General features: G+C 32.5%; 1 protein-coding gene across 1 annotated transcript in view; it reads left to right on the top strand.

Annotated features, from left to right (window-relative positions):
• The window catches only part of LOC145686558 (uncharacterized), an 88842-nt gene that overhangs the window by 48308 nt on the left and 15561 nt on the right, over window positions 1-24973 (top strand). Inside the window, exons 3-4 of the mRNA XM_081759994.1 lie at window positions 4973-5066; window positions 13991-14115. Of these exons, the coding sequence (XP_081616120.1) occupies window positions 4973-5066; window positions 13991-14115 (219 nt within the window). The remainder of the gene's footprint in view (window positions 1-4972; window positions 5067-13990; window positions 14116-24973) is intronic.

The following is a 24973-nucleotide window of genomic DNA, read 5'->3' as shown; positions in this document are numbered from 1 at the left end:
GTGGTGGGGGCGAAAACAACACTTTTAGATATTGTTAAGAAGAGGAAGAGAAACTGGTTAGGATATTGCCTAAGAAGAAATTGTATCATGAGGGACGTCATAGAGGGTATGGTGGCGGGAAAGAGAGGCAGAGGGCGAAGGAGACTACAATTAATGAATGATATAAAAACAGAAAGATCATCCGTGAAGACGAAGAGGTTAACGGAGGACCGTGGAGCATGGAAGCTTCTTAGCTGCTGCAAGTGACCTGCCAGTAAGGGCAGAATACCTTTGATGATAATGATATCTTAATTCTCTCATCCATTTTTATTTTAGTTACCTTACCACTGAAGACGAAACTAGCTTGTTGTTCCGATACGTTTGGAGAATATTTAGTTTTCCGACGGCAGAATATATTGGTAAATAACCAATTTTTTGTTAATTTGAATCATCCTCTCATGCGCCTATATAACATTAATATACTTCTTTCTGTTGATTAATTCGTAAAGTTTCAGCAGCTTTTAATGAAAGAGACAAAAAGGAAACATAACCAAAAACTATTTTATAACAAAAGTATTTTTATTTAAAGATAAGCAACCAATATACACATTGCTTTTCAGAACATTAAAGTAAAACTTCGAGCTTTATATGGAAGAATTAATTTCATTAGATTATTAGGCTATATTTATGAACAATACATTTTGGTGTTGAAACTGAATGCATTTTCAAAATTGCATTAAAGAAATAATGTAAAGCGATGACACTTACAAAAAGTTCTGTACACTATAAATTTTGTTGCCTATAGAACCTGCAAGAAATTATTAAAACTCTTACTTTATCTGGATTTGTCAAATAGACTACAACTCGTTTTTCACAAGGATAATAAACAAATAATTCCAATCAATCTCGAAGAACTTTGGAACACCTTTGACGTGTTACATTAATGCTAGGTCCACTTTACAATTATAGGTATATGTAAATAGGTGTATGTAGAAACAAAAGATACATTTGTAAGTCTAAACACATCTAAGTTACATCTCGCTTTTCTAAACACTTACATACACACAATCATAACATGTAGGTAAATGAAGTCAAGATTTTACACAGACAATTTTCCTCTTGCTTATATTATCTCCCTCTTTTATAGTTAGCGTAGGCAACTTTGGTGCCTGAAATTCAAATTTGATTAGTGGTGGGAACTTATGTGATGCGACTCTCACGTTCAGCTATTCATCCATATCTCATATGGACTGAGTGCTAAAGAGAGACAGTAAATTGAAAGTAAACTAAGGTTTTACTTATATGTAGCTTTTTCACAGAAAGAACCACAATCAGTGCTTTCTATTATTACCATATTAAAACATTATTATTATTATTATTATTATTATTATTATTATTATTATTATTATTATTATTATTATTATTATTATTATTGATACACAGATATCTTAAGCCTTCCTTCCATGATTTGTTGCTAAAAATGTTTGGGTTTTGAATGTAATTTCAGTACAATATTCTAATTGTTATTATCATTCAGCTTTGAAACAACGTACTAATTGAGATAAGGGGACTGCAGCTTTCCTGATGTTATGAAGAATATAGTTGCTCTAGGGAAAACAAGGAAGTAAATTGCGCATTGTTTCTTTATTTTGGATTGGACATTTATGTCTACCAATTACATTCTGTCCATTCCATGCCAGTGCATATGAGAGGAATACTTCTGTTTGGTTGTCTCAGAGTATACCAAGAGTATGAAGGCAATGTCATCAGTTGTCGAAATGTTGGACAATCTGAAATTCACCTGGTTCTGGTTCCGAGAACAATAATCTTCTAATTGCTAACTGTTTTCAACCTGCATATGTATGAATTAGCATTCGCATGTATGCATGCAGCAGCTGTAGAAAGAAAGAAGTGGAGCAAAAGATAGAAGGGGTCGAGGTGGGGGGAAGGCTTAACGAAGTTTTGGTAGCATTCAATTAATCATGGATCAACGAGCAGTGTACCTGCAAAGCCATTGATTCGTCATCATTTTTCTTGTTCACCTGTCACCACTGCATTCATCCAAGCCAGATTTCTCGTATGCTCTTTCTTGAGAGTTGCTTAATTTTGCTGAGAAGGGTGAATAGAATTACGTCGTCACAGAGGATGAGTTGGGAATGATTATCATAAATGGCACTTCCTGCAATACTCACAGAAGTAAAGTAAGAAATTCTAGAATATTATTAGCGTTTAACGAAAAAGACTACAAAGAGGACAGGATGTTATAAAAATTTGTCACAATGTTTTGGGAAAAGATTCTTCACAATAAAATAAGAAAAATAGTTCATATAGACCTGTGGTCGGAAGTGCATAGTTTCGTAGTTATAGGTTGCCGAAAACGTGAAAAAATGAAATTTTAAGGTCCATAGTTCCACTACTAGGACTGACCGTAGTCGAGTCAAGACATCGGATCGAGTCATGTTGTTAAGCAACTTTGGAACTAGTATGTGAACTATTCATCTATCCTTGTTTCAGAACCTCCGGTACTTGCACAATTATTTTTAGAAAGTCTGTTTAAGAGTATTTGATCACTCTCCGCTTACCTCTCCAAAAATCGGTGTGCAAGTACTGGAACATTCTTAAATATGGATATTTGGATAGTTCACATACCAGTTCCTAAGTGATGTCTTCATCCGAGTACGATAGGTCCCATAGTAGTGAATTTTTGAATTTCAGCTTTTTCATGTTTCCGGTACCCTATAACTTCGAAACTATCCACTCTTGAGCACAGGTTCGCATACATTTTTTTCTTCTTTTGATGCGAGAAATTTGTTCCTAGAATATTGTGACATTTTTGTAACACCCAGTATATTAAATTTTCTTTATAAATTTTCTCCAATATCTCTCATTGAAAAATGTTTTCACACCTTTAATTGCTACAGTTTTAAATGAATTTTAAAGATCGAGTCAAGTCGAGTCAAGACAACTAAGGAACTAGTATGTGAACTATCTAAATATCCATCCTTCAGAACCTCCGGTACTTACACAGTCATTTTTAGAGAGGTTTTTTGGGAGTACTTGATCACTCTCCATCTACCCTTTTAAAAATTGATGTGCAAGTACTGTAGCATTCTTAAACATGGATATTTGGATAGTTCACATACCAGTAATGCCTTGATCAGACTACGATAGGTCCCATAGTGGTGGAGCTATGAACTTTAAAAGTTCACTTGTTTCATGTTTTCGGCACCCTATAATTCCGAAACTATCCACTTTTGAGCACAGGTTCATATGAAACTTTTTTCTCATTTTGATGTGAGAATCCGATCCTAAAATCTTGTGACACATTTCTGTAGCACCCTGTGTATATATCTTATTGAGCTGAATAAAATTATATAAGTGAGTGTAAAATCTATGCGTAGTTTTCGAGAAAACCAGAAAAATGAATTTCTTTGTAAAACACAAAAGTTGATGCTGTACGAGAACCATATGTATTGAGATGAAACGGATACTAAAATTTACCTTCGTTAATTTTATCATTATGACACCATGAGATTACACTACCTAGTATGGTTAATAAGATAAAGCCTACATTACCACCAACTATTACATTTTATTTTCTGTTGAATTAGAATATTATCCAAAAATAAGACACATTTTATCAGTCGATAGCTCACATGATCTGAACTAAGTAACATGCTGGAAGCTAAATTCTTATGTGTAATTTTTCTTGAAACTCGATCAAAACGAACTTTTGTGACGTTAAAAGTTATGTTGTTTTAGCCAATAGTAATTGATAATTTTTATTTGGTGGAAGAAATTGAAATTAATTAATGTAACGTATATGTAACAAAATACACTATTACCTAGTAGATTGTAATCTATTGATGTTTGTCTCTTTTCGAGCGTGATATACCTACTGCTTGTAAATATAAACTTAGTGTTAATAACTTTTTTTATCTTGTTAAGAAACTCATACTATTGCGTGATCTATCATAATTTAGATGTTTTGAGGTAGATATCTGATGTAGAATGCCGTATTTCTCGCCATACAAGACGCACTTTGATTCCTCTGAGAATATGTACATGCAAAATGAAGATTCAGACAGTTGAATTATTTTTCAATTTCAATAAGTTTTCCCAATTTTGCGTTAAATATTTTTATTATATACGTTTATTAAAAATTTTTAAATATTTTGCGTTATATATATATATAGCCTATATTATCAAAGTTGCACTAATTTGGATAATTGTTGTACAATTAATGTAGTGCGATTTTAATTTTTATGTTGTTATAATTTTGTATTTTAATATATAACTGTCTTCCTAATTTCATTATGGTGTGCAATAGCATTCAAACCACACTTGGCTCAGTGACTCAGTAAATTCAGTTTGAATAAAAATGCTCTTTTATGGTTTCGAAGTGTCTATGCTTTCTTTGAATGGCATGTGCTAAAGACATTTCAAGACGTACATGTAGTTTCTAGATTTAGTTGAGCATTGAAAACTCTATATACGTACCTTGTTAAATATATCGCTTCAGATTTTTTGAAAACTCTTAATAATTTGCCATAAACATTTTTTTCTAGCATTCTAATAACTTGTAAGGAATCATATTTATCACATTCAAATTGTTTGATTCAGAAACCATTCATTTTCTTTTTTTTTTTTTTTTTTTTTCTAGACAAGGAAAATATTCTCCAAATGAGGCAAAAATAAGGAAAAAAAGGAAAGAATATGTAGATGCTTAATTAAGAGTTTTCATCAAAACTATTCACATTGGTTTCTGGATAAATAACTTACATTTCTTTTACAAGATACATGAAGATGTTTCTTTGATTCTTATTTTTTTTATTCCTATAATGATATGTTAGTAGTCAAATTAATTACCTTCAAAGAATTTATTGCAGTGTATTGACGTATTTTGCTTCTATAGTGTATTTGATTTATTATATTCTAATGTTTACCTTACCTGCACTTATAATTAGCAACTAAACATTTTGTTGCATTTTAGGTACGGTGCACACAGAAAGAAACTACCAAATATTCAAGTCAATCCTGCTTCGAAAGATTCCCCAATGAGTACTATACAATTTCATCCGCCAGCAGTAAGTCAATAAGGAACTTAATTATTACTGTATTAACTTACTCCAATGTTTCAACAATTAATTATGTTTCGTGAAGTCAAATATAAAATTGAGAAGGAATGCAGAAAAAATATAAAATGTTCGATATAACAAACAAGTATTTCTCCTTATGGTATATTCCACATAATATTTTTATGCGTCACCTGTAAACAAATAAAGTAAACTATTGCTGTTCCACCCGTGTTTATTTACAGGGTGTTTGAAAAAGAACTCGCTAGTTTTAAGTATAAATTTAATTGGGAAATGAATGAAAACTTACATCAATGAGTACATATCATGAAAGAGAATTAATTCAAGTTTTGTTTAGTGTTGGTGGACTTTAACGTGGGATCCATTTGTGGCCCTTACACGTCAAGACGATATTCCACTTTTCGCCACGTATTCACCAACATTTCAGGTGTAACTGTCCCAACTGCCGCGACGATTCTTGCTATAGGTTGTTCACCAACATACTGACGTCTAAAATTACATTGCACTGTTATAACTGATTCAGTTTGCACAAGCCAAATAACACACTGCGCTTTCGGTTGCAGAGTACACATTGTTGCTGAGTTGCTCTGAACTGCACTCCTGCCTGAACTGAACTGAGGAAACTGAGGGAAAAAACAGCACTGATGCCGTCTCAAGGCCAAGCAGACTTGCCAACTGCAGGCAAGCCAAACTTGGAGAGTTGATGAATCAAACACTACAAACTGGAATAGCGTATGTCACTTTGTACAGATTCTAGGACACATTAAAACTAGGGAGTTCTTTTTCAAACACACTGTATTTTCACTGACATAAAGGCATATTTTTAAAATTTATTTTTGTTTTTTATGCCTTTATCAGCAGAGTTGAACTAATGTAGATGACTGTTGTATACGGTTTTAATTGTTACATTGTTATAATTTGATATTTTACTGCAATATATAACAATCAACTATGGTTACTACTTTCAGTTTAATTCGAATTCATAGTAGTAACAAGTTCCGTAGTTACTATAGTTTCAAAATCAGTGCAACTCTCTTGATAAAGGAAGTCAGTTGCCTTTCAAACGTCAGTTAATTTAAATGAAATAGGAATGGAAGACCAAGAGCACAGTTAATTTAATTACTTCTCTTTCTTTATTTATTGAATATTCCAATTACTTAAGATTCTGTACTTTTAAGTGATTTTTGGACTTGAATTATTCTCGTGTTCTTAGAGAAAAAAATATATATTTCTTGTTTAAATTTTTTGTAGCACTATATCTTTACTGTGATATCAAATATTTCATATGATAATGACAGTTTTTTTTTTCAGATCTTTCTCTTACTATTTATTTATTTATATGGTATTTCTGTTTAGTTAAATCGCTTGTGTATGACTTCAGTGTCACTGGTTGGTCCGGTCTCTTGGTGGGGACAGAAAATGTTCGGTGTTGATCTTGAGGGTTTTGAAGAGCTGCTTGAATTAAAAGATCAATTGGTTGGCCTCCTGTATGGACTGTAGCGTCATGAACTTTCGGTTTTTTAAATGACATCGTGTTTCTTAAACTTTGAACTATTCTTTACGTATACTTTTTTTTTTTAATATACGTTTCCAGTTTAAATAAAATGAAATGAAATCTTTCAATTTTACGTCCCATGGTTATGCCGGCTAATCTAAAGGAGACAGTGATGACGAAAAATGAAGTAAATGGTGGAATGAAGAAAGTGGGATGAAACGAGAGAACCCTGAGAAAACCTACGCAGACGTTGTCCGTCCACCACAAAATTCACTTGGCACAAGCTGAGGTTGAAGCAAGGACCGGATGCACCAGAGGTGGACGCTCTACCACTGAGGCATCGCGGCCCATTTTCAATTTAAGAAAGATAAATTTTTATAGGGAGTGAGTTACTATAAAGAACCTGGGTCATACAGAAATAAATATCAAAGATCCCTATTAAATCGATTTGTATAAGAGTGGATCGGATAGTGAATTCGTCTTCTCTTGAGTCCTTGGTTCGATCCCTGCTCCCGCTAAGTGAGCTTTCTGGTGGACAAACGCCGTGTGCGTGGGTTTCCTCCCACTTTCTTCATTCCACCATTTCATTAATATCTCATCATCACCGTCTCCTTTGGCCTAGATGGCATAACCGTCGGACTAAAACTTAAAGATTTAATTTCATTTTCGTTTTCGTTTTCTCTTGCGTTGAGTCTGAAATTCCTTAACCCATTATGATAGCTCGTAGTCGGTTGTGTCGTTCAGCAGGTTTGCCCTATCCAGTTCTTAAAATTTCTTAGGCTTTCTTTACCTTTAGATAAAAAAGAAATAAAATTTTGAATTTAACATCTGCCAGTTATGCTCTTTAGGCTAAAAATGACGAATAGTCAATGAAAGTGGATAAAAATGAAATAATTCGTTGGAAGGAAACGAAAGAACTAAGAGATAACCCAAGAACACGATGTTATCTGCTACAAACTCACATGGCTAGAGATCAAACCAGGGACCCCAGGCACCAGCGATGAACGTTCTATCACAAGTCATCGTGCCCCGACCCCTACCTCTAGAATCTGTACTTCCGAAACAAATTTAACTCTCTAGTGCTACTCTCAGAATCTAGTACATTCGGAAGTTAAAAAGTTCATTACTGAATTCTCTATGTCTGTGTGTGTGTGTGTGTGTTATTTGCGAATTTGTCAATTTTGACCTCTCCATTTGATAGAGCATCAAAAATTATCTGAAAGAGGTGATGGAATTTTTCGCGTCACTCTTACCGTTCCCGAGATATTGGCCAAAAAGGTTCCGATTTCGGGAGATTTTAGGAGCCATATCTCTGGAACCGTAAGTCATAGAGATGATATTTTGCGAATTTTTCAATTTTGAGCCCTCCATTCTGAGCATGTGTCTTCGTGAAACAACATATCGTAGAACGTTTTTAACAGAACTCTTAAACATTTCGAAAAAATTTGCTACTCAAGGAAATTATAAAGAATAGAAATATTACAAGAATTGTTTAATAAGTATAATAATAAAGTACATAGAACAATTGATATAAAGCCTGTAGAAGTTAATAAGAAAAAATAATTCTTTTCAAGCTCGTCTTGGCAATGCTCTTGGAGCATTCTCAATTGCTTTATTTTCCTTTCCAGTTTTTAAAGTGACACTTAAAGCATGATACAATTGGGACATGACACTTCAAATTATTTCAGTGTCATCATTGGAATACTACTACTACTACTACTACTATTACTACTACTACTACTACTACTAATAATAATAATAATAATAATAATAATAATAATAACATACAATGTTATAATAATATAATAATATAGTGACAATATTAGTAATAAGTCATCTCACTATGCTAGTCATAGAAATGGTTGCTAAATGATTTGAATGACACCACAACTTGTAGATACAAACTGTACACTTGCTTTTCCTTTTCATATAAATATTGGAAATAACTGTAATGTTAATTTAATAAACTTTACTTAAGAAAAAACTAAAACTAGCAATAAAAATATAAGTAATAATTAACATATAAAATTATGACATTTTATTTAAAATTGCATACAATAAATATATTAGGAGACTATTTACAAAAGTAAGAGAGGAAATATCAATCTTTAGCGTAAAGCTCCGAATGGCTTAAGCTGACCAGTTGTCAATTTAAAGAAGAAAGTATGGATAGCCTAACTCTAGTTCCTTCATTGTTTGCTATTTTTCTTGACTATAATTCGCTTTTTCGTTTACTCAAGCAGCTCTCCAACTGTTTTCCACGATGATGGGTTACTGCGAAACTAGTAAGGTCTTATCAGGTTTTCTCTATTGGTAACCTACAAGTCCAAATACTGCTTGACTTCACTGATCTCACGGAAACTGATATAATAATATATAACTAAGGCTTGGTTGATTACACCTAGGTAATTTAACGTTCGTTTCGATCATAGAGTCATATGAGACATGATACTACAGTTTAAGGTGGAATTCAAACTATCGTAATGAGTTCAAATTTTAGAACTCTCCCATCGATACCGAACCCGAGACTCCATTCATCAAGGGCACACACGCCAGCTAATAAACCAGTGGGAAGGGACATAGTGCAGCTAAGGCGTTGGCATTAATAATAATAGTAACAAAATCATGTTTGTAATAAATATATTTATAAAAATGTTATGAAAAATTCTTTGATGTACTAGTATTCTAAATAAAGTTCTTTTTTTTTAACATGTCAAGCAGGAGATAATTTTTAATTAAATTTAAAAGTTGTATATTACATATTCTATAGAAAAAAATGTTCCAATCTGAAACTGTTATAAGTTTTATAATCCGTAAACATTGAAAGATAAAAGGTTTGCAAATGTTCTTTTAATTGTTTGGATAATTAAAATGTTCTTTACACGATTTTGATTTGTAGGGAATTAGAATTAATTCGTTTTAAAGTTGTTTATAAATAGACGAGTTCTGTTGAAAATAACAAGTCATCCTGATCTATAGACATTTTATAAATCCGAAAAATATTATTAAAATACGTGATTAAGAATTTGTTAGGACAATTACCTATATTGTTCTTTTAACTTTAAAAATACATATAAAAATTTGTAAGTTTATATGAAGATCTTTCTCGTCTTTAAAAGTCTACTTCAAAATATCTATAATTGAGTGAAATATTAGTAAACTTATATGAAAGAAAGTGACTTAAATAATTAAATAAATTAATTAAAAACATTTTAGATAGCTAAGAAAATATGTAGAAAATGTGTTAATTGACTGATCCATTGTCATTACAAATAATAATCATTAAATAATTGTAAAAAAAAATTACTGTTGAAAATTTAAGTTGTGTTGAATGACGCTGGAAGCAGTTTGATTTACATTACATTCAATAATAGAAACATCTTTCTTAACTTTGTGTTAGTCATCTCACCGAGTACTATACAAATCATTTTTATTATATTTTTAAAATTAAAGATAGAAAATAACCGACACTTTATCCAATTACAATTTCCAGTACACAAAGTTGCGTCAAGTTATAAACAATCATATCACAATAATATACAATAATTGGGAAACCAAAAAAACATAAAATATAAATTAGACATGCAAGTCATATAAAAGAGATTGAAAGAAATCTCCCATGAAATATAGATAGAGTTGCTTCTATACTTCAAAGTTGTTACAAAATAGATCAACAGCATTAGTCAAATCATTACCAATTGATAAACATCTATGTATATATATAGGAACATATTTTAGCCAAGCGGCAGTTAGAAATCTCCTTAAATTCTTTGCATAATGCTTCGAAACATATAAAGTTATTATAATAACAATTTCAGTCTGCCATTGAAGATAGAATTCAATAATTTAAGATCCATAATGGCTCTTCTTTGCGATAACTTCTGAATGGCAAATGACAATCTTACGTTTCTTTATAATAATAATAATAATAATAATAAAACTCTTAAATTTCAAACGTGACAATGACAAAAATAAGTATTGGATCATTTATAAACTATTTAATACATAATTAGTACTTCTATTCCAGATACTAGAGCAATACTCTAAGTGACTCCCTACATTAGCATAATAAAGAAATAGGCAAATTTTCTCACAATTAAAGACATTCATTCAAATACCAAGATTCCTACGAGATTCTGAGACAATATTATATATATGCTTATTAAAGAGAAGTTTGTTAGCAAAGATAACACCCAAACTTCTAATGAAATTTACAACTTTAACCAATGTTTCTTCAACAAGATAAGTAAACTGAATTAGTCTTGTTCGTAAACATCGTTGGTAAATGGTTTATTAGAATTTAACGTAACGTATTAGTCTCAATCTAACACAAAACTTTGTTACCAAATTCTTAACAAATTATCAGCATATATTAAAAATTTACAATTCAAGTTGTTTTTTCTAATATCATTGATAAACATAAGAAATAAATGCAGACCCAAACTGGATTCCTGTAGAACACCGCTATAAATATTGTAGATATCAGAAACAAAATTCTTGCACCTGACAACAAATTTTCTTCACGACAAATAAGGTACAAACCACATAACAAATAAAATGGATAGATCGTACAATTCTAGTCTTTTTTTATCAAAATATCGAGGTAATTTGTCAAAAGCCTTGCAAAAATTGAATTATGTTCATCAACTTGCCCATTATCCTTAACAGCAAGGAGAACATAGGGCTGAAAGCAGACCATGTTGGTCACAGTTGATCTATTCTTCATAAAACCATGATGTATAGAGATATTAGAATAAACATGACTGTGCAAATATCTGTAACCAATTTGTCGAACACTTTAGTAATCGTTAAGAATTACCTGTCGAAAACAAGACGTCCACATGCAAGCCGCCATATATTCTCACGTGACCAACCTAGGCCACCAAACCTAAACCCAACACACGACTAAAGTATTACTCTTTGTTTTGGTGTAATGATGACGCAGCAGAAATAACAGCTATACTTAACACAGGATTTAATTCGTGCAATGGCCAATAACTGACACCTGGCCGATAACTGTATGCTTTCCTCTACGTTCTGATACTACAAATTCATATTAACTCTTAATTCATATTACCTCTTCTGTATTTATATTCAATTTGTCCACATTATTAAGAATAGTTACTTTCTAAATTTCCCATAAAAAGAATCAATTAAAATACCTTTGGGCCATATATCCGGAACATTTATCACATTATAATCAACTTCACTAACCTCAATATGAAATGAAGAGTATCAACCCAATTTTAATAAGGATTTTATTTTCGATTAATCGTACCTAGTCCTTGACTTGTACTTTCAAGTCTCGGATAATTTTTGTTCATATTCTACTCTCCCTGCTTCATTTTTAAGTACATACTTAAATTGGAATTCTGTTGTAAAAGAACCTTCAATTGGCAGTTCCCATCACGTAAACAAACTATCTCTGTTTTGGGTGCTCTAAAATCGTTCATGAGAATTTCAGTCATTTTATCCAGAGACCTTTTAATTCATTTTTCAAACGGAACCGAAGATAGATGCTTATCTTGATTAGCATTACTCTGCTGAGAAATTTCATCACCTTTTCTTAATCCATCATTATCAAGATTTATCTGTTCATCACAATTTTCATATAAAAAGGTACTTTCAGATTCCACAGTAATAAAAATACATGACAGTTTACTATGCACTGTTTACATTTAACTGTTTTCTGTCTCCTATAAATTGGTAAATTATAAAATGGACAATTTTCAGATGAGGGCAGCATACTAAAAACAAAGTAAACAAACAATAATTACATATTAAAATAATAATAACAAGTCACCACTAATAAATTATGTATATACTAAAGTACGTTATATAATGTAACGTCATATACCTTGGTTTTATATATATATATATATATATATAAAGGTATCCAAGAAAGTTCTGTCGCTTTTTGCGGAAGTTTGTGTTCAATTGGCCCTCGCACCTTAAGTTGAATGCGAATGGAGATAAGACGAAGGTCAGTTGTTGGTATAAGTACACTTAATATACTACCTGGTTCTGGCAGTTCGGTTACACCGTGAACTTGTGTAAGGACAGAGTGAACATGGGACTTCCACAGAGCGTCATAAGAACGTGTATGCTGTACGAGTTCAAACTGGGGTCAAACGCTACTGCAGTGGGGCAGAAGATATGCCAAGTCTTTGGTGAGGATGTTGTGACTACGCGGACAGTGCAGCGGTGGTTTAAAAAGTTTAAGGACGGTAACAAAACACTCGAAGACGCAGCATCATGTGGAGGAAGACCAACACGTGTACAAAATGAAGATCTTCAGGCAGCAATTGAGGTGAACAATGGCCAGACATGTGAGGATCTGGGACTACAATTCAGTGTGAGTGGAGAAACCATTCGGCAGCCCCTCCATTAATTTGGGAAGCACTATAAGTTGGGTCGATTTCTCTCATATGATTTGACTCCGGGCCAGAAAGCAACGCAAGCAGACACTTATGTTTCTTTGCTGTCTCGTCTGAGGAAGGATCCATTTCTGGACAAGGTGTTGACATGTGATGAGAAGTGAGTCATGTACGAAGCTCCACGGCGCCATTATTGGTTGGCATCCCATGAGCCGGTTCCAAAACAGCCGAAACCAGCACTGCACCAGAAGGTCCTCCTGCGTGTTTGGTGGACTGCTCGCGGCATCGTGCATCAAGAACTGCTATCAACTGATCAGAGCATCAATGCAACTGTGTACTGTCAGCAGTTGAGCCGTGTTCAAGAAAAACTCAAAACTCTGGAGCCAGTACTTCTGAATCACAAAGGGGTCCTCCTGTTACAGGACAACGCGAAAGCCAAGTGGCTAGGATGACCCGGGACACCATTCTACGCCTTGGATGGGAAACTATTGCATCCGCCATACTCTCCGGACATTGCACCGTCCGATTATCACCTGTTCCATTCCTTGGATAATCACCTTAGAGGACGCCAGTTCAAATCCCTAGTAGAGGAGCAAAATGCACTGGATACTTTCTTCGCTTCACGGCCCAAAAACGTTCTACCGCGATAGAATCCATGTCCTTCCAGAACGTTGGCAGAAGGTCGTCGATGCTGATGGAGACTATTTTTGATCTTCCACGTCTTAGGTGACATATCGATGTTCTAAGATAGTGGGTGAAAAAGAGACAGAACTTTCTTGGTTATCTTTATATATATATATATATCAGATACTTCTCTTGTGTTTTAAAAAAGATGACATGTTAAGAGTAGAAAATTACTAATAAATAAAAATGTTCGTTTCCTTTTATTTTTCTCGTTAGGAATTATGATATTATTTTGAGTAACTGTAGAACTATCAAGGACTACCTATATAACTATTATATAGATAAAAGATGTGTATAATGTGACATCCATGTCATAATGTGAATTAATATGTACACACAGCTGTTTATTTTATTAACAGGACTGGGTTGTTATGACTATAATGGATAATTCACGTCAGGCTGTGACACTAAGTTATGAACATTTAGAACCATACAATTCAAATTATCTTTATCCATCACCTCTGAACAAAAATTGGTACCAACCGTAAGTATTGTCTTATGCTCTTTTTGTTAGCCTTTACCAATTCTCATAGTTACGTGTTTCATTTCTGAATATTAAAGAAATTCCTTGTACTGTACATGTTAATGCACTACAATGTATGAATTAGTTTTTTTGAACTTGTGAACCAATATTCTTAATTTGCGAATCCTTTTTACGTTTTTATATCACTAGAATAAAGAAAAGTTAACTTCCATGGAATTACATACAAATGAATAAAAATTCGGAGAACTATTGGAGTGTTTAGAAAACGCGTTTCAATTATCACGTTCAAACATGTTCATTTTAAAGTAACAAAACAATTTTCGTGTTATTTTTGCTGGTGAAACACAATAGGTATTTTCTAAAATAACGTGAGCGAATTTTTTGTTCCAGTTGCAATTACATAATACGAGTGAATAGAAAATTCGTTGGGTTTTGAAAAAAAAAATATTACTTCATACTCAATTTACAAGTAGTGTACGTTGATTAGGTACCTGATGTTAGAATGTAGGGAATGTAACCAGTGATGTAATACATTCATCTCACTAACATGTCTAAACAGAACTAGTTATTATCCATATAATGCGTCAATTAAAATTCTGGAGATTTTAACATGTGAGTTTTGTAGTTATGCAACACTTTATTGGCTAGAAAGTGTGATCATGAATTTTTCCTTGCTAATCCTTGTCTTTGCTTTCTAAATAGTCTCAAACTGGAGTATATTATGCCTTAAACAAGCTATTAAGAACTTATCTATTAAATCTATCTCAAAACCATGTGCTAAATTACAGCTGGGAGTAATCTGTTACATCTAAAGAAATGAATTTTAATGAATTACTATATAAAACACAGGTATATGTTTTTTTAAGTTAGTCACTGTTATTAATAATGTACAGAAAGCCATACAACAATTTCGAAATGCATTTTAACAACAATTATCAATAAATATGCCGAATGATGCATATGTGCAATTATGGGCCTAATAATGTTGCTACATTCAAGTACTTTTCATAATCCATACATATTTGGAATGATAGGTGCGTGAGCATTTAATATTCTTATAACGTCATCGAATATCTATGATTGCCTTAATTTATTTTATTATTTATTTATTTATTTATTTAATAATATTGTTAGTTTTTACTTTAGTTTTTCTTAAGCTATACGTAATTATCATTCCGTAATCTGTAGGGCACTTTTTTTTGTCTATTCGTAGCTAAACATTGTGATTATACTATTACCCTTATATATGTTACACTCTTTGTTTCTTTGTTTCTTTTTCCTCTCATTGTTTCTCTCGCTTTCTAAGCATTTTACTCCAAATTTTAATTTCAATTTACGTCTTTTTATTTACCGATTACGGATCCGAAGCTAACATTGATGTAAAATTATTTTTGTTTAGTATCTTTTCCTAATTCATATTCTATATTTTAAATCGAAATAACTTTCCTTGTGGGTAGTAAGAGTCTCTGGGAAAATAGGATTCAACTTGTCCAATACGAAAATTTTGACTAAAGAGGCTCTAAATACGGACATTATATCAAAACTTTGGAAAAATACTGGTTACAAGAAGTAAAAGCGTACAGAATCCAGACGTACAAAATCCCCTGTACACAATAAGTGGGTGATTTAGGGAAGCAAATTTTTAAAACCGTTGTTTTAAAAAATAGATTTAAAAAATATTTCAATTCATTCACTTATTTTATTGAGTCTTATGGATCACGGTATAAGAAATATATTTATGATAAAGATCAACCATATATTAGGTTGGTAGAAATCAAATACCCGCTTTAAGTCTGGTGGGAATATCACCTTTGCAAAACAACACAGAAACGGACTAACGACACGCGTCTAATATCATAAACTCACTACACACCTTGCAATCAGTACGGTGAAAAAGTCGGAGTCATAAGTATCACATGAGTTGACAGTGACTAACAGAAATCGCCGTCGAAGCATTCAGTTCTCTGAGTGTGTAAAATTACTTAGAAAATTTCTGCAATGGAGTACCACTTCTGATGAAATGTAGATCTCCTACCAATCGTAAATGGTCAGGACAATAAGTAGGTCATGATCCAACGTGCAAAACAGTATCCAAAATCACTCCTCTATGTGCGCATTGCTGTTGTTATGGTGGTTGTGATCATCATGTTTTCTTCCCGTCAAGGTAAAACCATCTCTGCAGATCGTTATAGCCCTGAACTCCATGAAATACAGCCCAAGCATTCATCAATGATCAACAGACATGGTGTTCTCTGAAACTTTTCCTCATTCACCTTATTCTACTGACGTCCATCAGTCCGAATGCTATCTCTGCCGGTATCTCGATCATTGCGTGGGAAAGAGAGGCCTTTCCTCATAATGTAACGTGCGATTGAGGACTTTTTCGTATCATAGACTCCAGATTTCTTTCGCCATGGAATCCATTTGTTAGCTGAGCGACAGCAAAAGTATGTGGTTTCAGACGGCGAATATTTTGATTAAGCAGGTATCATAGTTTTCCTTTTCCTCTTCGGAAAGGACGCAGCTAATACAGAAAGCATCCAGGTACATATACAATCAATTTTGTATTACCAGTAGTATGTGTATCACTATTAGATATATGTGTTTCACTTTTAAGAGTACGTATGTTACTGTTAGGATGACACAAACTACAGTAAATACAAGAAAGACTTGAATTTTTCCTGTGACATGATTTTAATAAGTTCTCTCGAGCTATCAACCAGGCGAAGATATTGACATCCGACGTTTCGAATGTCATTCATTGAAGAGACCGGAGAAGTGACCGGATAGTTATAAAATAAAAAAGACTATTTGAATTAATTTTGCAGATTCTACAACTGAAAAGTGAAACACCAAACTTTGTACTTTCTTCATAGTTTACTATATTAGCTCTGTAAAGTGAAGAACGCATGTCAAGCTTGTGAAAAATTGCGGAAAATTTACAGTAGTAAATGTTCTATAATTACGTCAGTGCAAATGATGGTTAATGAAGTTCCGTGCTGGTAATTTTGGTCTCAACGACGTTCCTCGATCAGGGAGATCCACCGAGGTTGATGACCACAAAATAAAAACATTAACCGAGTCAAACCCGCGTTACATGACAGAAACATTGAACATCAACCGTTCAAGCGTTCACGACCACCTAAAGAAAATGAGTTACGTAAGAAAGTTGGTGTTTTGGTTTCTCTGAAGTCAAAACACTTAATTTATTGGAGCGTAAAAACATCTGAGATATATTCATCAAACGTAAGAAAATGGTCCTTTCTTTAAAGCGGCTGATAACTTCTGAAGAAAAATTGATGGTTTAAAACAATGTGATGCGCAAACAATTTTGATTCCGACGTAATGATTTGCCTTAACGACATCAAAAGCACTATTTATCAGAGAAATTTTGTACTCTCAGTGCGGTAGGATTTTAGAGATGTGTTTTTCGGTCTTGTACTAGAAAACCAAACAATTAATTTGAGTGTGTACCATCGGTGACTTGGAGTTTGAACCAATTCATCATCCAAAAACGTCCAGAGCGTGTTAATCGTAAAGAAGCTGTATACTATCACAACACGAAATTACACCCAAGTTTGATCAGCCATCAAAGTATATATCAGCTTAAATGGGACGTTATCACCCCACCATACTTATTTCGTTTTCTTCTAAACTTCTTGCATAGCATAATGTTCAACTTGGATAAGGCTGTAAATCAGCACTTGTTCAGTTTTTCACCGATAACGACAGTTCTTTCTATGAACAAGGCATTATGAAGCTCAGAGAAAGTTGACAAATGATTACCGAAAAAAAGCGAACCTTATATATATCATTGATTGTCTTTCCTTTTCATTGAAATAAAGGACATTTGAAAGCCATAGAAAATATGAACTTCATGATTTTTTTCCGACAATTTATTTCTGTAATACTAATAAAATCAAAATGTGAAAGTATCAAATCATTTGAGATACAACAAATCGAAACTAACATTAACACTCACTACTTTTCAATTGACTGTTGTGGTCCAAGAAGTGAATAATAAATGTCGTGCTTAAGTCCATAGTTTCCAACCAAGTATTAGCAATTACTCCCGCAAGTTGCCGACGGACAATATTTTGCCTTCTTTTTTTCCCTGAAACTCTCTATCTCACCTTTTATACCAAATATGTGACAAGAAAAGTAATTTTCTCCTACTATAACTAAGTAAATTATTAGTTGCAACATGAATTATATGAAATAGATCAAAGTTGAAAGTACTTACATAGAATCAGTGAAGATAAGAAGAACACAGAAATGTTATATTTGTTGTTTAATTGTAGTATATGTTGCATTAATAGCCAATACAAGTTAACATGTTTTAACGAAAGATTTATATAAATCACCTAATGGTAAGGAATTATATATCTTGCTGAAGAGGAAACAAATTAGAATAGTGTTATGAGATTAGGTAGATGATATACTTCTTTTATCCTTACTACCTTTCAAACACATCAATTTTGATATAGCTACACCATGTAACATATACTATTACATTTATTATTCCTTTTAAATAAGCGGTTCCAGCCTGATCTGTTTAATTTCTTACTCAAGACACTGGGGACACAAGACAGATTGGACGCCCGTGCTAATGTCTTAATCCTTATATACCAGAATTAGGACATTAGGTAAGTTTTCTTCTTTAGTTTGTAGCGATAAAATTGTGTTCTTTATCAAATGTGACTTCCCTCAAAAGCCGCCACTGGTTAGAAGAATTGCTCTTACTTAACTCTTTTATAAATTTCTCGCCGCAAATACTGACATATTTTTACATATAAATGATCTAATAGACAGGACTGAATTTTATAGGTCCGATCAATAAAGGAAGCCATAGGTATCTCACGGGCAAGAAACAGTCTCAATAGAGACAATGGGTTTCAACTCAACCCTATCTGGTGGGCTCTTTTCAGGAGCAACAACAGACATTCAACAAAATCATTTCTCGTAGCCACAACAGCCAATCAGGAGCCAGCATCCCTCAGCCAATCAGAAGCCAGTATTTCCCTCAGCCAATCACAAGCCCCCAAGCTCTGCTTCTAAGTAGTCACTGTATATACACATGCTCCCGTCTACGGTCTCTTCATTACAATCCTTGAAGATGAATGCTATGTCTGCATTCGAAACGTCGGATGTCTATATCTTCACCTGGCTAATAGCCCGAGAAGATTTATTAAAAACAGTAAATACAATCTGCTATTCAAAAGTGCATTGTTTACATAAACAATACATAAATAAATAAATACTCTGTAATACCCTGTAATACTCTGTAAATAATCTCGTCTTTGGATAGTATTTTAGTCAAACAGAAATTGAAGTTAAATAATAATTTGACCTGCTATATCTCATTAAAAATACTGTAGACTGTCATCATGCTCTTATTGTAAATAAGAGTCTTCATAAGAGTAAATATGAGCATTATGATTGCGATCTTAAAGATGGCGTGATTATTGTACAATATCAAATTTTAGGTTAACAACAAAAAGTCTTAGTCAAAAATTACGCATGAAGATTTTCATTTACCAATATAATTTTAATCAGCTGACTGATATATATCTAAAATACGGACTTTTTATTTTCATTATGCATTAACAATATAGAATTATTCGTATCGTAGAACTTGCCAAATCTTCATTGATTGAGTTAGAAGAACATTGTAGTAATTTCATTGTGGTTTATTTAACTGCTTCGGTTTATTTAACAGGTTAAATTTTGACATGTTTGTCATATTTGTGTACTTTCTTAGTTTTGTGATATTTGGAAAAAAATATACTATACTTTCATGTATTACCTTCAAAGCACTTTCAGCAGTTCTAATAGTTTGAGAGTTTTTTATGAATGCCATTTGGTCTTTTGGTTATCACGTACAATTTTATTATTATTATTATTATTATTATTATTATTATTATTATTATTATTATTAGTATTATATTTATTTATTTATTTATTTATTTATTCATGTATTTATTTATTTATATATTTTGAAAATCTTTCAATTTTACATTTAATTTTATATCACTATATCGTATCATATGAATGATTCAATGCTTTTTTCATAAAGCATCCGTAGAGTTTCAGAACTTACTGATTGAGTCATGATTTTTATTACAAAACACGCTTAATTTCATTCAATTTTTAAGTTTTAAATGTGCTTTTAAAATTTATTCAAATTTCAAATTGATTCCAAGAAATTTCGAGGTATTTTCAGTATTTACAGACTATTGGGATTTTAACGTACAGTCACGAAAGAAAGTATTCTTCAATTAACAAAATTTCTTTTCTATTAACTCAACAATAAATTAACCTATTAAAGGCAAGTTATCAAATTATAAGTATTCTAAGGATAACAACAGAAAGATCCTAATTGATTCATTTGTTCCCCAGTTATTGGCAAAAGAAAATTTGTCAACTGTCAAATACTTTCTTTTCCGTGTGTACAATGATTATGCACGAAGGCTAAGGGATATGGTGATGATGCAATGATGAAAGTGGGAGAACCTCGAGGAAATCCACGAAAAGGATCTTTGTCTCTTATGGAATTGTTTCTAAATGAAGGAGTAAATACTTTGTTCCTGATTTATGTCATTCCTCGAATCCTTTTTATTATTATTATTATTATTATTATTATTATTATTATTATTATTATTATTATTATTATTATTATTATTATTATTATTTACATTTCTGATTAGTAAGAATCACCAGTATTGTATCACCAGTATCGTATAACCAGTAATCGATTTCTCTACAGTATTTAGGAGGTTAATACCAGTTTAATATTGTATTTCAGGAATCTGTGTTCGATGTCCTAGTTATTTTTCTATAAAATGAAACATTAATCCAAATATTTGAGTGATTTCGAGTACCAGTAGGAATTTGTTGCATTATGTGTTATTGGTTGCTGCTAGTATTTTGCATTTCAGAATGTCATTATTTTGCCTTTTTTTAATTTGTTTCTTTGTCCTAATAACAAATTTCTGATAACAAATTATTCTAATTGGAGGTAAGTTCGATAGTATTGGACAAAATTGTTTTGCAGATGTTGACTTTCAACACTATCAAGGAACGGCATGTATGTACTTGCCTTCTGCAGTGAGATTCTTCTAAACTCTTGGAGCGAATTTTCTATTTGCACTTTAGATATGTAAATCTAAAATTTTAATGAAATCAAAATTAAAAGTACTCCTATTCAAATTATTAATAAAAGGAAATTTAAACCTATATTCCATAGATAGGTACAACATTAGAATGATATTAACTCGTCTGAAGGATTGAGACACGATTCGAAAGAAATTATGTTAATGTTTCCCTTTCATCCCCAGTGTAGAAAGCAGTCAGTAAACGTAAAGAATATTGTATCGGAATGATGAAGTGTAATATGAAGTGTAATCAGAACTAATGAACATATTATTAACGTAAAAAGCCGACAAATCCGAATTTATCAGATCTTAAGAACAACAAACCACAATATTTAACAAACAATAATTCGGAAATAAGCAAAGGAGAGAATTTTAGAACTAAATTTTAGTGAATAATAATAAGACAATGGAAACCTTTACTGGCACTTCCATAATGCGGACAACTTTTTTTTTCAGCATAAATGTATGAGTTATCACGGGACAGAGCCTTCCTTTTCACAAACATTCTTGTACAAGGAGTTGAACATTCTTCCTTTGCCCTAACGTTCCAGTAATCTCTTTATAACGGGCAGGAGTTATTCTGAGTTCGTATGAATTTAGCACAGAAATTTCTTTTTACAATTTAAAAATACAATCTGCGTCACATAACAGTAGACAGAAAATTGTTTCCCCACAAAATGTGTTTGTTATATGTCAGTAATCTGGTGAAAACAGAACGGTTATAAGTTGAACTTAAAATTAATATTTTTCTCTGTTTACGGTTTTCTGGCGGAAATCGTAGAAAATCTTTATCGAATGAAAACAGTTCCATTCCCACGAATTCTATACGGAACTTTGCGCTCCGTGGTGGCTCACTGGTAAAGCGTTCACCTATGGTGCATAAAGTTCCTGGTTCGATTCCAGGCTGAAACAAGTGGGCTTTATGGTGAACAAACACCGTGTGCTTGGATTTTCCCTGGATTCTTCCATTTCATCCAACTCTCTTCATTTCACCATTTCATTCTTTATCATCATTTCTGCCTTCTTTAGCCTGCATGGCGTAACCGTGTGACGAAAATTGAAAAAAAAATTACTTTTTTATATGTACGAACTTGTTTTCTTCCCTGATAACTCCATTGGTCTTTCCTTTGGAGCCTTCGTCTTCTTTTTCAACTTCAAAGACAAAGGAACAGATCTTTGTTTTATGATAAAATTTCAACATGAAATATTTCTCCTTCCACTATTTTTCGAAAGTTCCCATATAACAGTACAGTGTTTTGATATTAACTACAATCATATTTATACAATGCATTTATAGAAAGTCTCTACTATACACTATTCAAAAATTACCGCATGAAATTAAAATTTACATAACCTCTTGATAACGGACATCATTTACTTATAGAAAGATAACCACGTCTCATTGAAGTTTGTTGTGCAGATGTTTCACTTTAATAATAATAATAATAATAATAATAATAATAATAATAATAATAATAATAATAATAATAATAATAATAATAATAATAATAATAATAATAATGATGATGATTTAATATTAATTTCTCTACCATTTTATTTTCTTAGCTAGTATTATACAGGGTCCATCAGAAAAAAACATGGTTTTCTGCTTGAAGTGGTAGATAAATTTTATAAATGATATTCTAGTTCCGAATTAAACTTTAATTCAAAGCGTTCTGCTTGCAACATTTAGATATGTGATTGCAACTGAGGCTGCGAATTCTCTCATTCGCCGCAGTCAATCGTTGCACTTTAGCAAGTTTTCCCGGCGGGAGCTCAAATGGTTCAGATTCTACGTTAATAAGTAAGTTTCGTTTCATATAGCCTCTCTGCTGAAAGGGACGTTAAATTCACAAACAACAACAAGAAGTTTGTATGGGTTAAAATTAAGGTCCTCATGAAATATTCTGCGTACGGAGCGGTCAAAAATTACAAGAGCTCTAGCTTGTTTTATTGCAGATCGCAGTGCACTTTTCACCACAGAGCGACGCAGACGTTCAATGTTCTCTGGAGTTCGAACGCTATCCAGAGTTGATTTACTGACAAAATGCACGCTGAATAACGATCAGTAATTCATTACTAAGTCTCCAAGATGAACACTCGATGCTCTAATGATCAACGCTTCATGCGACTAAAATGTTATGGTGAGCTGGTCACAGTGTCACGGTCAACCTCAAAAACCGATGTAAACAAAATCGATCTAAAAAATAGAAATAAATAAAAGGAGAAACAAAGATTCCAGTCACGCCAGTTGTGACTACAGTTATCAGACATAGAAGAAACATTTGAAAAATATAAATATATAATTTTCAAAGGGTAGGTGCAGTATGTTTCATAACTAATTGTTGTAAGCAAAAATCTTTGAGTTATACTTCAATTCGGAAATAAATAACCGTATGTGTAATTGGCAGTTTGGTCACAATTTCAAATTGAATCCCGTCAGGTTCTTCTCCAAATACTGTATAAACTTACTGTTTCTTAAGTTAGCTTGCTTTACTGCTATTCAAAAACACTGAGAACTGTCGTATTTAAAACTGATTGATTGAAGTTTCAAGTCCCTTTTCATCACTGGGGGAGTATATGAGAGGAGTCTATAGCTTAAAATGCCGAACTATTGACCTGATTTGTATCCGAAGAAGCATCTCCATCAAAGATCAAATCTGAAATCAGGAGCACTGAAAGCACGTTAGTTACCTACTTGACTACAATGAAGCACGCACATATTAAAAATTAACTTGTTAATTAAGCTTGTACACCCCTAACTTGTGAACTACTGTTTTTCATTATCAGATCTCAGATTTAACTTACTCAATTTTGGTATCGAAAATAATACAGGACTAAAATAATGATATTTAAAAAAAAATAAAAAAGATTTAATAAAAATACAGTAGAAAAGACGCCAGCATGACAGTAACATTTCCTTATTAGCTTTTCCTTTCCGTTTCCTCTTTAGATAATGACCTATTGACAGTCGAAATATTCCATAATGTCTATTCATGTTTTCAGTTTATACAAAAATTTAGCATAGTTTGTTTAATTCGTTTGCATTGCGTAGGTTGTTTAGTTTGTTTGCATAAGTTATTTGTCGTGTTTAATAAGTTTTAATATTTGTAAACAAAATATAAGAAAGAGGAACAAATAATTTGAGAATAAGTACTAAGGAAATGAGACGTTAAAAGTATTTCCATTCTAGTATTAGGTCATTTATATGTAAAAAATACGTCAGTATTTGCGGTGAGAAATTTATAAAAGAGTTAGGTGAGAGCAATTCTTCTAACCAGTGGCGGCTTTTGAAGGAAGTCACATTTGATAAAGAACACAATTTTATCGCTACAAACTAAAGAAGAAAACTTACCTAATGTCCTAATTCTGGTATATAAGGATTAAGACATTAGAACGGGTGTCCAATCTGTCTTGTGCCCCCAATGTCTTGAGTAAGAAATTAAACAGATCAGGCTGGAACCGCTTATTTAAAAGGAATAATAAATGTAATAGTATATGTTACATGGTGTAGCTATATCAAAATTGATGTGTTTGAAAGGTAGTAAGGATAAAAGAAGTATATCATCTACCTAATCTCATAACACTATTCTAATTTGTTTCCTCTTCAGCAAGATATATAATTCCTTACCATTAGGTGATTTATATAAATCTTTCGTTAAAACATGTTAACTTGTATTGGCTATTAATGCAACATATACTAC

Source organism: Thermobia domestica, chromosome 5 (genome assembly GCF_964235325.1).
Source record: "Thermobia domestica chromosome 5, izTheDome1.hap1.1, whole genome shotgun sequence".
NCBI lineage: Eukaryota > Metazoa > Arthropoda > Insecta > Zygentoma > Lepismatidae > Thermobia > Thermobia domestica.
The sequence above is the reverse complement of the archived record's forward strand: the minus strand, read 5'-3'. Positions and strand labels throughout refer to the sequence as shown.